This window comes from Plectrocnemia conspersa, unplaced genomic scaffold (genome assembly GCF_051122295.1).
Source record: "Plectrocnemia conspersa isolate PC_06_02 unplaced genomic scaffold, ASM5112229v1 ptg000014l, whole genome shotgun sequence".
Lineage (NCBI taxonomy): Eukaryota > Metazoa > Arthropoda > Insecta > Trichoptera > Polycentropodidae > Plectrocnemia > Plectrocnemia conspersa.
In genome coordinates, this window is record NW_028277178.1 from 12603708 (window position 1) to 12625892 (window position 22185).

The 22185-nt window shown below is 28.2% G+C and overlaps 1 protein-coding gene across 1 annotated transcript in view; it reads left to right on the forward strand.

The window, feature by feature from the left end:
• The window catches only part of LOC148226240 (uncharacterized), a 182033-nt gene that overhangs the window by 112383 nt on the left and 47465 nt on the right, over positions 1 to 22185 (forward strand). The window contains exons 4-5 of the mRNA XM_088204022.1: positions 8522 to 8660; positions 13500 to 13616. Coding sequence (XP_088060148.1) covers positions 8522 to 8660; positions 13500 to 13616 — 256 coding nt within the window. The remainder of the gene's footprint in view (positions 1 to 8521; positions 8661 to 13499; positions 13617 to 22185) is intronic.

Sequence of the window (22185 nt, forward strand, 5' to 3'; positions counted from 1 at the left end):
ACGATATCTGCATAATTCATATATTAAATACCTGCTTCATTTGAATCGCAATCAAACCACTCCGAAACGTTTTTCAGATTGACATTTTCAAGTATTTTAAAATATTTGAAATGCATCTTCAAAATCCAATACATCTATTTCCATGTTAAGAAGGATTTTCATTCACGATCGAACAAGTGTTGCTGGCTTTACTTTTGATCAAAATTGTGCTATTCCATGTATTGCATCCAATGTCGTCATTTTCTATATTCGTTTCATTGATGATGTAATACCTTGGTTGCATTAAACATGTAACATTAGTGGTAAAAGTTTTTTGAGACCATCGTTCGTTTTCAATAGGCTCAGAAAATAATTATTTTTATTATTGAAAAAATCTTCGTAATTAGATTCAAGTGTAATTATTATGTATACTTCCTGAAATTATTATTAAAATATTTTATAAGCCAGTGTTATATTATATTATCATAATTATTGTGAAAAATAGCACTATAACTAATAGGTCTTGTACATTAATTTACAAAATAAATAAAATAATAATAAGTGGTGGATCTAAACACGGTTCGTTCATTTGTGTGCTGCATAGAAAATTCGATTTAGAATTAACGTAAATAAAATCAAATATATAGTATATAGAGTGTCGAAAGCAAGTTTCGAGTTCGCATCTTTGAGGGTACATATTTATGAAGTAGAAAGGGTTAAGGAATTTAAATATTTAATAAACCACTCTCACCGATAGCAAAAATAAAAAAAAGTAAGATATGTAATAGTCATAGCACTATTAAATGCTAAAACTGTCTGGAAAAACTCTGAATAATTGACTTGTATCGAAACAATTTTTTTTTTAAATATAAAACTATACATTACACTAAATAAAAATTAATTAAAATGTAGGAAGCTAGACGAATTCATTAGTATTTCTCATTTTATGTAATAATGTTATAAAATAATATTTTTTATATATAATTTCATAAGTATTTTTAATATACCACAATATATTGTGTAGTCGAACTACTATTTGACTATATATAGTAGAGTAACTACTTTACTTATTTGTAAAGTATTTATAGTTCAACTTTTATTGACAATAATAAAAATATTTTTTTTATTATTACTAGATTATTAAATAAATAAATATAATTTAAATTTCTTGTGTGAGTAACATTTCTCTCTCGACTATTGAAATTTTCAATTCTTGTAATAATTGTAATATAATTACAATTCTGATTGAAAGCGAATGAATATCGTGGAAATTAATTAAAACAGAGCTAGATCGCTATGTAATCAGTGTAATAATAGAATTAATATTTTGCTGAGAGATTTATAATATAAATATTATATATAAGCATGTTACTTTATTTAATACAAAAGTAAAGCTATTTGAGCCATTAGGCAATTACAAAATATATTTTGTAAATAGCTTAAAATTAAGTGTATTAATTCTTAACTAAAATATTAAATTAAAATATTTATTGTGCAAAACTTTCGCTTAACTAATATTGATTTTTATGACTCTCTTATAAGTATATGATTTATTGACTCTCCATTAATTTTTGACGGGTACAATTTAAGTTGTTAAACAAAAATATAACAATATGTGTATAATAAAATAAAATTTTATTTTCAATTTATAATAATAATTATGTTATGTTATTATATAATAATAAGATGCTGTAATTAACTAGATTATTAGAAGGCGTTGACATTTACCACTAATACTATTTGTTAAAATTAGGTTAAAGTGGCCCTAAAAAGACAAGAAGCACAATCAGAGTAGCCATCATTAAAACATATAAATACTAACTTATATAGTGAATTGACGAATTGTTAACACCGCTCCTTAATAACTTGATAGTAATATGAATTGTATCCCATCACAAAAAGGCACATGGATACAAATACGGATACGACTCTATTCTTCTTTGCATTGATATCTTAGAATTTTCCTTTTAATTCTTTATTACAACAATAGTAGATACTTGCCTAACCCAGCATATATTGTCCTAAAAACGTATGGCACCTCTGTTGCAGAGAAACAATATATGTTTCTTTGGTTCTGCTAGGTTAGAAATAATTTGTCTACCTGTGCTATTTAGTAACGTTAGGGCGTATTACAAAAATGATTGTATGTAGACCACTCAATGGTTATTTTGCCGCCAGTTAAACATAAACCTTAATACGGTGCTCTCTGGTATTGGTATGAAACATGGATAATGATTGGTTCTGTTTTGAAATAAAGAAGTGTACGTACGCTACAAAAAATGATGAACTATGGTTCACAACATTACGAGTTTAATTAACACAAAACTTAATTAGGTTTTCTATTGTTAATGAATTGAACGTGATTTTAGCGAAATAGTATATCGTTGAACTTAATAAGACAGCTGTGACAATTATCATATTATTCCTGGATATTCCACATATTATTTCGGAGCTAAAACTCATGATTAAAAAATAAATATTAGGTCGTGTAGTCAGTAATGTGTTCCTAAGATTTGAACATTTAAGATCTCATCTTTAATAAATAAACTGGGTTTGTTTTCTGTACTTTATTTGACATATATTAAAATTACGTTTTGCATTGAGTTTGTGTAACGAATATTATTATGTAAATACAGAAATTGTTCTGAAAAGTTATTTAATACAATTTATATTAGAAGCGTTTTTGCTTTATTTTAATATACCTAAAGTTTACAATAGTCAACTTTTATAAGCAGGTGGGGTTTCATAACCATAACTAAATGCTTCAATGGTTAAAAGTATAAGCATAACCATTATTTTTATATTAAGGCAGTCTTATTTATAGTAGTACAAAACAAGTTTAACCTATAAATCGTAGTAAATAATTTATCGTGGTTAAGCCTGCTGACAAATATACCGTAAACTACTGACCACACTTCAGTCACTTGGAATTGGCTGAAGTTAGACGTAAGCTCGCAAAGTTTTCTAGGCCATTCGCAATGAGCGCCACATTTAACTTTTTCGCATATTCGAACTTAACGCATTGTTTAACTCACCAAGTTATAAAACTCGTTACATTCCGGACTGACGGACTGGAGAACTTTATGCATGTATTAGAACTAACGAACGACCACCGCAAGTATTGCAACTTGCATTTGGGTTAACAATTTCACATAATAACCTTACAAATAAATAAAAAAAGCTTACAGTAATGTAATTTTTCAATTCTTGATTTTATGATTTCAACGTCATAACTCATAAAAAGACATTTTTTTAAATGAGGTCACAAGTGACATTAGACGGATACTCTTTTCACGAGTTTTTACATTGGTATGGAAAATGGATGTCTAATCGAATTTATGGGAAATTATTAGGATAATTTAAATACACACTGTTAGCACAAAGTAGCTTTTAATTCAAAGCATTACATTGAGCATTTACTGGCTTACATTTTTTTAAGTCTACGTTTTCTTCATATTTCCGATACACTCTCTTGAAAAGAATGTAGCTCATTTGATTATAGTAATTTGTATTACTTATTAATATATTTTTTGGAGATGATCGTATTATCCTATTGAAGGTAACATATGATTCTTAATTCAATTATATTATAACTATGTCGATGAAATTCCTTGTAAGTAACATAAGCGTATGTGTATTTGAAATTGTGTTCCGACGTAGGAGGAAACCCCTTGGGTTTAGCTTCCCGCACCCCAAACCGCAAAGACCGCAACAACGAAACTTGCGGAATCCTCTGAGATCTTCACTTGGGGTTTAGCTTAATCCTGGTATGTATGGAATGCGGTATAAAGTTTTATAACGCAGCTGCAAACTTGGTTTGATGCAGTTTTCCAAATCAATTTGCGGATTTCGTATACGTCAGAACTTTCTAAACTACAAATGAATTTCTTAAAAGTAAAACAAATTTGTTTGAATATCATCGGTATTGTTTCGATTATATTTTTGTAAATATAATTTTAGGTAAATCGCAGCAGAACGACGCAGAATGAACGTTTAATGGCATTATATCATGTGATTTTTAGAACTGTGTGTTAGTAACTAAGTATTTTTAATAATCACTTGTATTATGTCTCTAGTTTTTAGTTAAACAATTACAAACTACTATAAAAGTACTGTTTTAGGAAAAAAAAATAAAACAAGCTCTTGTATCAAAAAGATACTGATACAACTCTTGTTATTAATTGTGTACATACATTGACTTATCTTTGTAGGTAAATACTGTATTATTTGTAGAGCAAATTACCATGATTTTATCTAAGTTTCAAATAGCGCTATTCAGACTATTAATTGCTTAAATGACGTAATGCTATTATTCACAATTTACTTGCATTATTATCTTATGACTCAATTTTTTACCGAAAGATCTAACTATTGTGTTATACTGCCACTACAGCTTGAATATTACATTCTCTTTTTATGCATCAATGTTTGTTGAAAACATATTCAGATTTAACGTAGGGGTTGTACGTTATATCAAGCGAGAGAGATTTCTCAACCGTTCCGCGGAACGCATTTGACAACACCCACAACTCATCGTTTTAACCCTCAATAGCGTGGGTGGACTTTTTCTGTTTTAAAATTATATATAATAAATCAAATTTTTCAAACAGATTCAATATATATATTTACATATAAAAAACTGAATATTAATCTAATTTAATAATGTCATTTATATATGTACATCTTTAAATAAACATTAAAGTGCTATAAATATTTTTTCATAAATTAAATTTTACATATTATATAATAGTTTTATAAAGAAAATTGTTTGTACATTACCGTTGGGAAGAATCAATTTGTCTTCTGGTGCCACTTTATCTTAGTTTTGGATATCGATGGAAATATAATATTTAACCTCCTAGTTACATATCCATAAAATTATTGTTCTTATTTTTGACTACATATTTATTTGAAAAGACTCTGACAGACATATTATAAAAAGTAAACAGAAACCGAATGATTGTAACAACACTAAAACCCAGTGGCGTAGTTAGGGTATGTGCCGCCCGGGGCAATCCTTAAAATGGCCGCCACCCCCCCATACATTTTTTTGCAGAGTCATAAAATCAGCATTTTTAAAAATAATAAATTGATTATTGTTAAGCCCTTACTATTCGTAGATTTACATAAATTTTAGTATATTCAGGGTTAAGAACCACACCAGACGATTCCATCGCGAATATGCCGCCCCCAAGCAAGTACCGCCCGGGGCGGCCCGCCCCCTCCGCCCCACCATAGCTACGCCACTGCTAAAACCACAAATATAAAATATTGTATTATATCAAAGAAGCAACAGTAGATTTTGCATTATTTTATTTAGTCAATGCTTTTAAAGAATTTCAAAATTATTAATATAAAGAAAAATTTATACTGATTGACTTCAGATTATTTAATTACAATTTTTTTTTCTTCGCTATGTCTATTTTAATGTAGTGTAAATTATAGCAAAATGAACTAAAAAAATTCAGATCGTGCTATATAATTAATATTATTTATTATTGTGTTAGTGGTCCGCGAAATGTTTCTTGTATTTTTAGTGGTCTTTAGCATTAATTTTTTAGTCGTAGTATTTTTTTTTCTATCATAAATAACCATATATCGTTATTTAACTTACAAAGGGTTATACCTAGTAGCAACAACATTTAAACAAAATTATTTTAATAATATTTAGAGCTTGATTTATTATAAATTAGTACACCTGAATACTATTCATAAAATTATTTTTTTAATGTTTTACAACACATTTTTTTTATTTTAAATTAAATACAATATAAATAATACTACAACTAACTCAAGACCCTGAGAAACCATCTGATTACGATTTTTTAACCGTTTATTTTTTTACGTAGGTTTTAAATAAACTTGTTTTGATAATTACGGAACTTCCGCTGCGGAAAGGTTCACGATCTATTGCTATGTTTTTTTCTATTAATCATATTAAAATGCATTTTTACTAAAGTATATATGTAGTTATAACGCAAAATAATGTTTAATCTTAAAATAAATAACTCTCCGTTCCATTTGTAATAAAACTTTAGTATGTTGGAAAAGCACGTCTATAAATCTTTTAGTTTTCCTTATACATTTAATACCTTTCACTTTTAAATCATCAAACACCTACGCTTAACATGAAACTTACATTTAAATGTATGTGTATATAATCAGATTTGCTATATTTTTGTGAAAATATAGTTTCATTCATTTAGCTAAGAAGGGGTTATAATAAAAATCATGCAAGTCGCTCCCCACAGAGTAGAGATGATGCAGCATCCTTCAGTTAAGGTTGGAGTGAATGTAACAGGTCACGAACCTCACGTCCAGCCACCGAGACGATGGTAAATCGAGTTATCAATCATCCGCCGGGATTACCCCTTTCTTTGGAGCAAAATTGATTGCCGATATATCATATGATGTATTACTTGTAAAGGCGCACAAAACCCATAGAATGAGCAAAAACTTGTTCGATATATCTGTTTCGCGGTGCAGGATCTTAATTAATTGTTGGCCTTATCTATAATCCGTTTTAGATGGTATAATGGCAAAGAATGGAGAGAAACAATTTAATTTAATTAAAGCAATAAATAAACTAAAATAAAAAGCTACTTACAACTTTATAAATGTTGTAAAATCTGTATAATATTGACAATCGATCAAAAGTTTGTATCTTGTTATCTTCTTTGTAATCGGTGGTAATCGTTATGAATCCAATTTTAAGTTCAAAAGTTTGTCTGAAGTTTTGATTTGAAGATTTGTTTAAAAGTAATAAATCATTAAAGCTAGCAATGAATCAATTAAAAAATAGATAAAATGTTCAAAGATTTCTATATCCATTATCCATTAAAAATGTATTAATTGTATATATTTACAAATATAATATAATTGAGAAATTTCTAGAGCTTATTTATTATCATTTTTAATAATTTTATATAGGTAAAAATCTATTATATTATAAACGATTAGATGTTGGACAGTTTTATAACCATTATTAAAATGTTCTGTGTTATATATATGCGAATGAATTTTCTGTTTTTATAGTATGTAATTTTAAAAGGACAGTTTAATGCTTTTATTGTAAACGATGTAAAATTAAAAATAATATTGCCTAAGATTATGTAGTTATTTGATATTTTTGGTTCAGCAAAATAACATTATTTATACGAAATTATAATTTTTAATAAATATTATAATAAGTTGAATCGATTTAATTTCGTGATTATATTTATTTTTAGCAATATTTTTACAAAAATTTAGCTTTAAATATATTATTATAAGTAAAATATATAATACATATTGTGTAGTAAAATGGTATTAAATTACTTTCGTAGTTTATTATAAAATGTCAAATTATTGACATTAACTTTCAAGCGCAATAAAATATTTACTTTATTTTATATATTCAATCAATAAAATATTTAAATATTCCATTAAAAAATTTAAAGTCAATTTAAAATAAGCTCTTTTGCTGCGGAAAAAATAGGCGACGTTCACAGAATATAAATAACTGCTTATAGGACATAAACTTTATTAAGATCGATGATGTTTTACGGCCCTCCAAACAAAGATTGTGTTTGTTTAAGAAATACGGTTACGTGCTACTTTCTCAATATATGAAAACACCAAAACATTCTGAAAACAACTATTTTTTTATATGCTAGACAATTTTTTAATCTATCAAGGAAATTTTTATCATGTTAAATATTTTTATATTCACAGCATACTTGTACGTTCGATTTTAGTTAATCCTTTGATATTCATCCGTGAGATCGAGTAAAGCTAGGTAAACCTCATCTGATATCATAATACTTATGTTGATCTCCCAGATGCGATAGCAATGTCATTTTGATTTATTTTTATTTTTAATGGTATTATCTATGTATATGATAATAAAAAAATACATATATCTTTGCGTTATTTGTTCACATTGTTGATTTGTTATTAATATAATACATATTAAGGTTTAATTTAAATAATTGTCATTGATTGTAGTCTATTTTCTTTTCATTGTTTACAAAAGAATGTTTAACATCTTGATGTATATTGAATTTTTGATATCAATAAACAATGTAGCATTGTGAGTATCTAAATCAATTTATTGATAAATTCTTGACACTATCAAATACAAATAATTGCGTTCTAAATATTTAAATGTAGCTATAATGCATCTAAAAAAATAAGAGTATATAATTAAATAGTATTTATATATCAATAACAATAAATTATATTAAAATGGGTAAGTTTACCTATTTTCACCTTAAGGTCAAAGGTTTATTTGCTGAGTTTCATAGGGTATGTAAAATTAAATTATACAGTCTCCCACAAGCAATTAATCCACCTTAAAGGTAGCAAACGTCGAGATAACGAAAATTGGTCTACGTTTTTATTCTATGCGTTGTTGAACCTAGACGTATGTGAGGTACAAAAAAGGGTTTTCTGACAAAGGGCCGGAACGGGTCGTAAAATTGCCAAAGGCCGCTACATCCATATACCTATCGCCGTGTGAAAAACAACAATGTCGGATTGATAACGTATTTATGTTTTGCAGATGGTCCCAAGGGCTGCTGTTTCACCAGGCGCTGGTGGACTGCGCAAGGGCGGCGATACTGCTGCCTCTAGGAATATCCATCTTCAAATGCCAGCCGGTACACAAATGCTCCCTGGTGGAAACTGCCTTTCTCCTGCTGGTGAGTCTTTGATAAACAACAACAAAATACAGACAGACACGGTGCTTAGGGCCACGATAAATTTATGCGGAAATGCGAATACATAATTCATGGGAGATGCCTTCAAAATGTTGCTGATTTTGATTCGCGCAGATAATGTGTTTCTGCTGTTATGTTCAATTTATTCGCACACCTTTTGTGTTGTGCCAAATAAAATACATTAACAAAAATAAGATATTTTACGTTATCAATTTCAATTTAATTCGTTGTTACTTGCCACTAGAGATTTTGAAATCAATTTAAATTTTGTATTAAATTTATATGGAGAAAATAAACGAAGTTAATACATTTATTCTAGTTCTCACTATATTAAAGCTGTAAATCATATTATTATTTAATTAAAATACTTGAATAATAGTAATGTTTGTTGTAAAAGGTCGTTAAAATTGTATTTCAAAACATTGTTTTTTGTACATTTTATTGATGTATCATATGTATTTGCACTTTTTTTTATCAAGTTGAACAGTAAAAAACTCGTTGGATTTTGAGCTTAGTAAATAATTAAAATTACTATGCATACCAACTAGTTAAATAAAATTCTTTAAAACAACATAAAGTATAATTTATAGGTAAAATGAAAAAATATCTACAATATATGATTAACCAAGTGCTTTAGTCTAATGAATATTATTAGAAAGACACTTTATAATTTATATCAAAAAGTTTTACAAAATAAAAATGGCAATAATGAAAATTACTTTATTTTCGAAATATTGCATTTGATCAAGAACGGATGATTTCCACAGTTATTTAATATTTATTATTAAATAAACTACAATTTTAAAGATATAACAAAAAAAAGGTTTATCGTTAATAAAAGCAAGTCAGGATGTTTGACTTCGATTTCTGATAAAAATAGTTTGCGAGAGGGAATAATGTTTATCGTTTTCATAACTGGTTGAATATCACATGGTAAATTGAGATGTTTCCTGCAAAGTATCTGCAGGTGGACAATAAAATTAATAATTAGAGGCTTTGCATTTTTCAATAGCATCATATTTTTGTGCTAACTAAGCTTAACCTGTTTTGCTTATGTTTTTACCACCATCGGATATGATACATTTTATTGAATTTTACTTTAGATTGTCCATTGTGACCGTTTTCTCAATTTCATTAAAAATATTTTCGTTTGTAATTATTACACGAAAACTATTCATAAAAGAAAATTCTCCAGTCACTTTAAACATAGCACTGACTTCTTGAATAAGCAATGTGGTGCAAACCAGTGACTCGCTGAGTAACTAACTGCTTGCTGAAGGCTCTTAAATATGTACTACTAGTTTTACCTTATCCTTTTAATTATACAAAATATTATTCATTTCACAAAGTGCATTTGTTGTAATTTGACTTGGGAAAATGTGAATAAAGCATGGGTGTCGAAAGTCGAAAAAGTTAAGAAATGGGCAAGACAAAAAACACTTAAAATCTTTGCCTTTTAATTAGCAATTGGGGTAACTAACAACGTGTTTAACCCATCTAGCAACTTTTTCACCAAAAGATATTTTATTCAAGTAAATTTCTTCCGCTGCAAAAATAAACATGTTTTAGATGAGCTACACGTAATCTGACTTTAGTTATAGGCTTATTTTATTTTTTATTTCTGCAAAAAATATGCTTGTGGTAAAAGATTTCGTATTAAACATTGTAACTTTTCTGTTAGTTGTGTATATCATGTTGAGTGCTTAGTTTGATAATGACGACGTATTTTGTATTTTTTTAGTACAGGCATAATGTCATTGCACAAAATAATTCACACTTCACTCTGCTTTAAAAGCATGACTTTCGAAGTCCACTATTCTTGAATCTTCTAGGCTTAAGAGTAACATGATAAATATTCACGATTATAAAATGACAACTTAATATCGTAAAAAGCGTCACACAGACTAAAGACATTCACGAATTATAAATGCTTACCGTCAATGCGGAATGCAAAGCAATAGGAGCACCACATATTTGGGCCGAGGGCTGTAGTTTTTTGTTCCCTAGTTTAATTGATTAAATAAAGTAAAACGAAAAACATATTTATTATTATTATATTTAATAACAAGACATTACTTAATTAAAATTTATATAATGTCTTAAAATCATTGTAGCAAGAAGTTGTAATCAAGTTTAATCACTACAAAGACGATAACGAAATGAAAATCTATATGTCAGCATAAAAAAACTATAACAACTCTACTAAAAAATGCAGAATATTTTTTATATTGATTTTAATAAAAAAAATGGCTTTAATAGTATGTAAACTATATCGAAACATCTAAAAGAAATATGAAAATAACCAATATTTTTGAGTCATTAAATTTGATAAATATAATGATTTTATAATTTTAATTATAACGTATGACTTTTCAGTACTTTGTTAAAGTTAAGTGAGAAAAGAAATGAATTTTTGGATTTATTTATTACTAAAATAATTAGGATACAGTTTTAAACATTTATATTAGCGTTATACAGCAATAGATAGTTTATAAATACGATAATATTTGTATACATCTAGATCTTGAGATTATTATTTATTTTTTGTTAACAATGAAACAATGATATAATCAACAGAGTTTGCTTTTTAAACAATAGCATAACGATTAATATAAAATACCATATTAACAATTTAATTCAGATTATTTTAATATATTGTGAATATATATATTTGTAAAAATGCTCTCGGTACTATAATTTTCCGGTTGACCACGCAATTCTTACCAGTGTCGGGTTAAGCCGCTATTTTTTATATGAATAAAACAGATCTACCGAATATTATTTCGATATTCCTAAAAATGTATATGTGTGTACATACGTTGTTTACACAAGGGGTTAGAAAGAAAATATTGCGCTGCCTGGCACTACCCGAAGCGTTCTTGAATCACTTGCGCGGCATCCATTATTCATTCCAACTTTTGCGTTTAATATGTATATGGTTATGCAAAACGTAGTTAAACATTATCATCGTCGTCGTTTGGATTCGCGATATTCGATGCATTGTACCGCCGGGATACATTTTTACCATAAATTATTGAACTTGGAGCGTAACTGCTCGATAGAGGTAAATTTTGGACCCATTATCCAATTTTCGTTCAATATGTGATTGTTTTGTAATTTGATATACAATTGCTACCTATTGAAATAAAATGTGATTTAAAATATTGTTTTTAAGCTTATATGACTAGATTTATCCTACTAGATTTTTTTATTGCGCTATCTTTAAATATCTTGATGTCCAAAGTCAACAACTAAATGTTACATCACAATTTTTTTTTTTACACATTTTTTATATATTCTTAAATATCATTATATGGTACTTTGTTAATTATCTAAAAAATTAACGATTAAAGCTCATTTTGTAAATTTTTAAAGTCTGTTTTTAATTTGATTTAATTTAAACAGTTTTACCGTATACTCTGTAACTGAAAGTTAATAAAGCTGAAATATGAATTTATTAGGTAATCCAAAAATTAATGTCTTTCTTGCTTTGTCCGTTTATTTTCCTTTGAGTACGTATTATGTTATATATGTGTTGGTGCATATGTGGACTCCTCATTCGCATAATAAAAAAAAATTCTCTTAGAAGAAATTTTATTACAAATGTGCGATCAAAGACAATCCGACAAAATTTTCGAGTATGCAGCAAGTATAAAAGATGAGGAATGTTTTATGTTTTTTTTATTAATAAAAATCATTTATTTTTATTTAATCTATTGTTTTTAAATAAATAAATTAAAGTTTTTGAATTTTTTTCAACAAAAAATTTATCTCCTGGAAATTCCCAGAATTCTTAGAATTTTCAATCCCAACTCCTGGGATTAAAAAAAAAATCCTCAGGAACAGCACCCACTAGTTCCACGCGATTTGGTTTGAAAACAAATCGGTGTGAATTCGCACATTCCAATAGTTTCTGGATTTTGAAACATTGTCACCTTTTCTTAATTAGAGATGAGAAATGGATGTTCCTAGACGAGTGTTTATTCAAAGGTCAAGTAGCATAACCTACCTCGAAGTCGGGGTTCACTGTAAGCAAATGTGATTTTTTGTGTATGGTGGGACTGCAAAGGGATTTTACATTACCAAACAATAAAAGAAGGCTTAAATTGTGATTATCTGGATCGTTGTGCAGGACGAAGGAAAAAAACTGCACTTGTCAACACAACTAGAATAGTTGTACATCACGACAATGCGCGCCTTTAAAATAAAAATATATTTTGAATCATTAAAATGGAAGTTTTCATTTAAAAGTACTTTTTGTGTTGTAGTTAAAAAACAACATTTATTTCGTAATAGTATTACTTTTGATAAACACATTTAAATTAGCCTCAAAATTTTGTATTTTTGATTATTTTCTGGATATTCTCGCAACAGAAATACCACTATTACCATCATAATTAAATTTTAATACTATTGATCTTTCGGAAAATATTTAGAGAAAATTTGTATTTTTTGCGAAATAAGATTTAATAAAATTTGTCTACTCTCGAGATATTTTCGAGAGAAATAAATGTCGACCTGAGACAATATGAGTGTGATCAGGTAGGTTTCTAGGCCAAATGTCGTGTTTATCCCCGGCGGACCTAGCCAAACGTCCAATGTAGTTAAATGTGGCGGACGGGCAAGATAAACAAGAGCTAGACGTCTAGAGGCCATCCTAGAAACCATAAATTCACACCCCGAGCGAAACAGATAAGAGCATCGTCTGGTTTCGCCCCCGAAGCCGTTACTCATATTTAATCATTCAAGCGATGCGTCCCTTCTCTCCTCCGACGAAGATAAAGTCCGGAATCGGGGCTAATTTATGTTTCATTTTTTTAGGTCACCGTGTCCACTGTGAACATGCTCACCACAGTGCTCAACGACAGTCCAGTGTTCCCCGAAGGAGAAGAGGACCAAGCCGAGCTCACGGGACCGCTACTCATGGACAGCCCTCAGGTATTTTTTTCTGTCTGATAATTTATGTTTATTATTCAAAAGCCGAGGGCAAAGTTTTATAAAACACACATATCGGATGCTGCTAGTGGTGTAAACTTTGGGCAAACGAGCAACCACGTGTAAAACAACTTTGTTTTAGGGATGTAGAGTAGAGCTATGCTTATTAGGGAAAAACATGTTTCTTTGTATTCGTTTTTGATATATAATACATATAAAATATTTTTTTTTAATATATAAGAAGACTCCAAGGCAAAAACATATTTATTAACATAACATCATCTATAATATATTAAGTTGTAAGTGCAATTTCAATTGAACTGAAATGGCTAATATATATAAAATCCGCAAATGAATGACATGCTAAATGCACTTTATTGTGGGACCCAATATATAATTTACGGCAAGAATGTGTTTTATAGTTAGCATGTTTTGACATTTGGATCTGTAGCTTTATGCGTTTTTTTTATTATTATAGAAAATGACTTTAGTATGGGAAAAACATGTTATTCTGTTTCATTGCCCTATTAAAAAACTGAGTAATATATAAGTATATTTAAAATAAATATTATTTTGCAAAAACAATATTAATATTTAAGGTAATGTATGTCCTTCATAAAAAAATATTGAGATATTTCTAAAGAAATATGATTTGTTGTTACGCAATAAATTAAAATTACATGATGTAGCACATCCATCTGGTTAGACTCTAGCATAAAAAAATTGTAATTTCCTTATATTATATTATACATTATAAAAAGACAGAGCAATAGCAAAATTTCAAATATTTCGTAACTTCGTTTGACAAAAAAATATTTTTTGACGACCATTTCGAACAAACAAAAAGATAGATCAATTCGTCTCGAAAGTGGGTCTCATACGCAGTATATTTACTATAGAGGAAAAGAGATCTCGTGACCAAATATTTACGTTAATAATCGAAAATTAGTCTGGCTTTTTTGTTAGAACATTTCTAAATTACTGCGATTAAAAATTAGTTATAAAGTTTGTAAATTAAATACATTTAATCAATGTTTCGATAATAAATTATTAAACTTCTATTTAATTTTTTAATGTCTATCATATAGTATTAAATTTAATAGGCTATTGCAACCCCACTTAGCAATAAATATTTTTTTGTGATACCTTATATTTTCGGACCGGACCGATGAAACTTATTACGGTTTCGTGTTCTCGTTTTTTTCCTCTCTCCTCAACTCCCATCTCATCCGTACTATTCATCGCGAAAATGAAACTGAAGCGTCTGTGCCGAAGAATTAATCGAACAATGAAGCCCAAATGCGAAAAGTTCTTAAGACGCGCACAAAGGCGAGAGAGAAATTATATTTGCTCATATGAATGAGCGAGGCCTTTGATAATAATACCGTGTACGCTTTATACTCAAATATTTTAAAATCGTGCTTATTCACAATAATATATATGTATATGTATCAATATCAGTGCGTCCATAAAAGCCCTGGAAGCGCCGCTTTCCTATTTTTGTTTGCAATAGTATAAACAATTAATTAAGTATTAAAAAAATATTTTATTATCACATAGAAATATTATTATACAACTAACGCTAATTGAATGGTTGTTTTATCAACACTATCTACGAATAATGATGTAATAAAAGAATACGTAATTAAGACATATAAATCATGTTATTTATTTGTTGTTGTGTGTAATTGTTATACAGTGTTATTATTGCTTCGTTTCATTCATTAACCTTAGCCAGTGGGTCGTTGAAGCGTTTTTTTTTCGTAAGGTCTCGTTTAGAAAACTTGTCTTGTATAGGCGTCGTCCGGAAGTAATCAATCTCCTCAGATTTTCTCCATCAATCATCTGAAGAGCCTTAAGGTTTCATGGAAGCCTCCGGAATAATACTAATTTTTCGCATTTTGACCTATTTTAATTTAGTGGCTTGGGTGTATAATAAATATTTTTTATAAAAATGTTATGTTTTGTTAGATCACAAACCATAAAATAAAAAAAATGATAATAGAAAATACAAAAAAATTAAATACACTTTCTTAAAAATAATTAAGGATATACCAAAGTTTTTTTTATTAAAATGCAGGTATTTTATTAACTAAACTAAAATATAATATTCAGTTTATAGTTTTAAAATTCTATTATATTTTAAATTTAAATTAAAATACATTTTAATATTCTAAGTAAGTACTGTGCGAGGCTGCATATCTTATCTTATTAATCAAAAAATTTCGTTGATGTAAAATTTTTGGTGAGTTTTGAAGCTGAAATGAAATTGAGGAACGATGCTTTATTTTAAAGCACAACTCATAAATTTTTTTGAGGGTCAATCGTGCGATATTTCGCCGCGCATTGTTGTGCAAAATAATTGTACGTGTTTGGTTTATCAAAGTAGAGACTAGACGTCACGTATATTAGTAAAATTTATATACAATATCTCTCTTTTATAAATACTTTAAAATGATTAAAATGATATGATGGCAAACCATCAAAAGGTAACCATTATTTTTTTGTGTTGTTATCTGTCTTTATATTCGAGGTTCTAGTCTGTGGGGTCCAGCAGGTACAAAGTATTTATTGTACTTGATCGTGAAAAATAAATCATCGAATCTTCGAGTACCACATCGAATACCACAGGGATCCAATCTAGTCCTCTTCTCAACAAGCAGTCTCTTACTATTATTAGTGCCCAGCGTCCATGTTTCTGCTCCATTATCAAGTATTTGTCTAGTCGAATTTAAGTTTTTATTGACATACAAGTAAATCTAAGATATTTATGACGTCCAAAGAAGCATCTATTTGCAGATTTTTTTTCTTTGGACTTCACTACTGACGTTCGGAGAATTGACCAACGAACCAAGGTATATAAATTTGCTCACTTTCTCTATTGTTTGCTCACTGACTTAAAGGTGATTTTAGTGGGTTTTTTTGTTGTGATGGCAATATATAATATTTTATCTTCTGCATATTAACCTTTAGCTCCATCTACTTTGCTGCCTTCTGGAGATCAATAAATGCCTCTAGTACGTCATGTTTGAGCGTTCAAATATATCAGTATCGTCAGCGTATACCAATTAACAGTACAGATTTTTGAGTTTCACTTATGCGTTTTTTAATGCAATATTTAAAGCTTATTGGCAAATTATAATGGTTAAATTTGTAATAAAAAATAAAAATAAACAAATATTGTACAATAATAACAACTCAAAACGAATTAGCTTTGCGATATATAAAATAAACACTCTAGTAACACATGCCACAGCAGAACCACTTTTAAAATTAACTTGAAAATGATATACATATTAATCAAAATTAAATTTACATTGAAATAAAATTTATAACACAAAAGCCGAAATTGTTTTTCTAGCAAGCTAACACATATTTCCCTGCTCGCAATATGTTTTTTATTCTATAAAGTCAGGAGTCAAATATTTTGTGAGCCGCTTGTAAATATTTAATATACCACCAAAAGTTTTATTTGCAAATTTAATATAAACGAGAGGCGCAAGCGTCCTTATGCATTGCATAATTTTATTATAAAATATAATTTATTACACAAACATCAATGGGCAAGGATACGTTTTATGAGGGTACGTGTGATGTTTTGGAATTACCCGGGGCAGATGTTGGTCCATTAGCATTACCTTTATCCGAGAATGTTCTTTGTTGCAAACTTCCAGGCGGCTTTCTCGTCCATCCGTGTAATTTGTTTCAGAAAATTTCTACTTAGTGTGTTTTTTGCCCTAGATAATATAAAATAGATAAAAAATTGCATCGAAGCCTCTTGAGTACATCCGACTGCATTGTGCTGAGGCAATCTTGCGGTAAATCCTAATAGGTCAAGATTAAAGTCTGAGTACTTCAATCGTTCCTTTTAAACTTTGTCAATTTCACTTTTGTGATTGCTTTGCGGTCACAAAAGCTCTTAAATTTATATCGTTGATATTAAGTAATTTCAAAAATAATTCAGTATTGTTCTAAAAATAATAATTTTTGACAAATAATTAACCTAATAAAATATTCAATTATTTCTTAAAATATTTTAATTATATAACAACCAGATAATAACTCATTTATAATTATATTTATTTAGATATGTACGTAGTAAGAATATAGGATCATAAATAAATAATAACTAATTTGGTTCTTAACTTAGCTACTTGAAAAAATATATGTTTATAACATAGCTAAAAATATTTTTAAATTTCAGTATTTGTACCAATATTTTCCATTTAGATTTATATGGCCCTCTGCGTGCATCTCTATTTAATTCTAAGTTATTTTTAACAATGTATAAAAGGGTAGTTAAACCAGAATTAAAATTTCAATTTTATGCACGAGTTCCATGCGTTTTAAATTTTATTACATTTATGCATATGAGTAGTAGATAGCTTTAAGATTTTCATTGTAGCACAAACGCTCGTTACAGCTCACCAAGTCAGTAAGCCGCGTAATGAAATATTATTGCCGCATAAATTTTGCATGATTTATCGGTCGTTAAACACAACCATTAAAATTTATGATCATCTGCGATGCTACTGTAAAGATAGAACTTTATTTTTAAATATATTGTATAATAGCTCATTGTAAACTAGCATCTTACATGTGTCTTTATAACCATTTATTTACTATTCTATGGCAATTATATTGTCAACGCAGCGAGAATAGTAAGAGTATTTAAAAAAATATTTTTAATATTTAATATAATATAAATTATTACTACTAATTTAATTCTAAATAGTACTAAAATAAAATAAGGAGATAAAATACATTGTAATATGATATTATTTTTAAAATATAGTTTAATGATAATCATATTTTTAACTTTAAAATAATGAAGGATATGCCCTTCGTTTAAAAGGACGTTCGGTACGGACGTTCCTAGTCAAGGGCGTTCAATGTTTAATAATACGTTTGTCGCTATGTGGGGAAATTATATACGGATAGATAACATGTACATTCCTGCAGGGTTTACATTGTACGAAACAAAGGAGCCTTTGCTGGTATATTGTTAAATAAATCCTTTCACGGGTACTATTATGCTCATGAAAATTTTCATAACAGGGGATCTGAAGATTCCGATTCAATGGTTGCGTGCTAAACGTTCTTTCGCAGGAATTATTATACACACTTATCTTCGAGCAACGGTAAATTTAAGATAATTGCGAAACACAACCGCAACGTAATATTATATTGTAATATATTACAAGATACAATGGAGTTTACTAAAGTAAGTAATTTTCAAAGTTAATTTGGAAAATGTTAAATATTTGATCAATAGCCTGTACTTTAAAAGGCAATATTTATATATAAAACAGTTTTAGCTTAAAATTAATATTATTACAAGAAAATACATTGTATTCACAAATATTATTATTTTTTGTTATTGTATATTTGTGTTATAGATACATTAGCTTAGAATATAAATTACCAATTGAATATCAATAAAAAATATTAATATCGTACAAAACCTTAGTTGTAATTTTTTTGTCTTTTATATTCCGAAGTTTTCTTTATATACATCACTATTTTTATATTAAAATTTTCTTTCTCGTTTGATCTGAAGACTATATTTTGCATGTGGTATTAGGAAAAAGCAATACAAAATTAATTACCAGGCGTAAATCATGCAAAGATTTTGGATATATAATGCTTTAATCCTTCGTTGTTTTTCCATGATGTTTGAACTGAAATCATTGTTACAATATAAATTAAGACGAATTATCATGACGGTCACAAAAAATATATTAAATTTTAATTATAAAAAATTGGCAATTATAAAAGACACATAATAATTTATATTTAATAATATAGATGTCACCGATTCCCAGACTTTGTCTGGTGGTATCCATTATTATAATATGCCATTTTATCTATTACTATAAAATCTCACTAAATTATAATTATCTTTGAAGAAATAGTTCTACAATTTTAAATCAATTTGGAAAAATCTAGCGAATTGTACAAAAGTAAAACGTACAATATTTAATATTGTACGTTTTACGTACTACTCTTAACTAATACTTGACTAAATAAGTACGTACTACTCCTAACTAATACTTGACTAAATAAATACAATAACAATGAAATTCACATACTCATCTAATGCTTAACTAAACCAATTCATTTATACTAGCATTTATATAATTATTACACTTAATTTTTTGCTTATATCTATTTTAAAATAAAAATGTATGCAATCATGATAAACAATATATTATATTATAATATATTACAATGCATAATTTAATTGTAAATAATTATTAAAATTTATTTATTAAAATTATTTCCTAGTAAGTACTATATTTAACAAATGTTAGTCTCTCTAGAAATATTTTTAATAATATAATTATTATGTGATTTAAGGTTTAATAATATACAACTTACTACAAAATATATTTCCTATTATTAATTTATTTATTTAGCTAAACATAATAATTGTTTATACACTATATTATCAAAATAAAACGTAAATATAAACATAATACAAAAAATATTATTACAATTTATTTCTTTTATTAATAATTTTTTCTTTTTACTATATCATTAGGAAAACCTGCTACATTTTTCATATAAAAATTCAATCCTTTGTACAGTATTCTGAACGTAATCATTTTTTGATACCTACATCCTTAAATTATCTCTATTTCTAGTATAAAATCCATGTACATCTTTGCTTCGTATAAAATAGTAGTACACAAGGACTAAACAAATTCAATTCCTATCTAGATAAAAATGTGCTGTTAATGTATATTCTTATGCAATATTTTTATATTGAAGATCGTACAATTAACAACACAATAGAAATTAAGCATACAATTAATTCATATTATTTGATTATACAATTAAAAACTTAATTGGTCCTACAACTAACAACACAATAAAAAATAAAGCTTGGAGATCCTACAATTAACAATGTATGCAGACGATATATTGTAGTACTTCTGATAGTCATTACTAAAAGTTGTTTTAATTGACACGTACTTACGTTAAATGTAAATATATACATATATATAAATAAATATACAAAATAATATACTTTCTATGTAGAGATGCAGTTCAAAATGCACAGTTACAACTCTATAACCAACGGAGAACGTATGCCAATTAAAATATCACAGTCAAGTGGCATCTTTTGATCTATGTATTAATGTGTGCATTAATATGGCTCGTATACAGTTCGTGAGGTTCAAAAAGGTGTTATGCAACAGATACTTAAGCTTAGGGACAAGATAAATAGTATTTACTTGAAATGTTGAGATTGTACAATATTCGCATCACAACAATGATCGAAGCGTTTGGTTTGTGGTGTTAAAGTAGATATAAGTAAGATTTAAATGCGAAAAAATAAACGTCGTGGAGTCAGATTAGTTTTTGTTGTTTAAAAAACATTGAAAACTTAAGTTTTCTAGGTACTATTCATAATAAAAAGGCATGATTCTAAATCGTACACCCACCAAATAAAGGAAAAATTGTAGCAATCGATGGAATAATACAATTATTACCAATGTAATTTTCACTTATGCTTTGAATTATTTTTTCCACCCATAAACAAGCTTACTGAAAAGTCGTATTAGCAACTGAGAATTTGACCGCAATGTGATATAATTTGAAGGCGGTTAGAATAAATTTACATCGCTAACAAGAGTAGCGTTACTCGAAGAAAGATATTTGCATACATCAAGTACCATCGCAAGGGTTGAAGGGCCTTGGAGTTCTCTAGGAGTGCGGTACGCTTCGTGGCTTTGTAACCGCATTACTTAGTGGTGAAACTTTACTGTTGCATCCAACAACAAGGACGTTTTAAATATAAATGTTTATTTTTAAAACACCGGAAAAGTGGATTGTACAAGGTGGGCCATAAAGAATTTACTTTTGTTTCATTTATTTTTCCCCTGGAATTGTTGACATGAATTTCGTAACTACAATTAACCCACTTTGTTATAGAACTTGTCACACGTCCGTTACATAAATGTTTCCAAAAAAGGTAATTTCACGGAGAGGCAGTGCTAACTTCGCGCGCCGCCGATTTAATCAGAATTGGTTAAAACATTGAAAGTAGAAGGGTATTTAATGATAATATAAGTCCCACATTTTACCCTATCTTCATAATTATCATTTGACTAATGAAAAAAATCTTATTAGGGTTAAAATTATACCGTTCAGTAACAGATAAAATATAACACAATATGTTATTTTTACATAAAATTAAAATAAAAATAATTTCTGTTTAAAACACCCGGTGCTAAACATAGTTAGTACCAGTTGGTATATATTTTGTATACTGTGTGTGAGAGAGTTTATCGAATTAGGCCCATATTGAACCGTAAACTTAATATTAAACCGCGATTAATCGATGAAGTGCGCATTAATGGTTCATTAGTTTTGAACACGGACAATAAATGTTATTTGGCGAGAAATTGGGCTACTCGGGGGCAAACTTTTTGATTATGTCTGTGGCATACAAAGTTGTTAATTGAGTCCTAAAACTTATTTATTACACATCTGGTACACGAACCTTTCATAAAACATACAATTAATTTTAAGATTTTATCCCAAAACACTATTGCTACTGAAA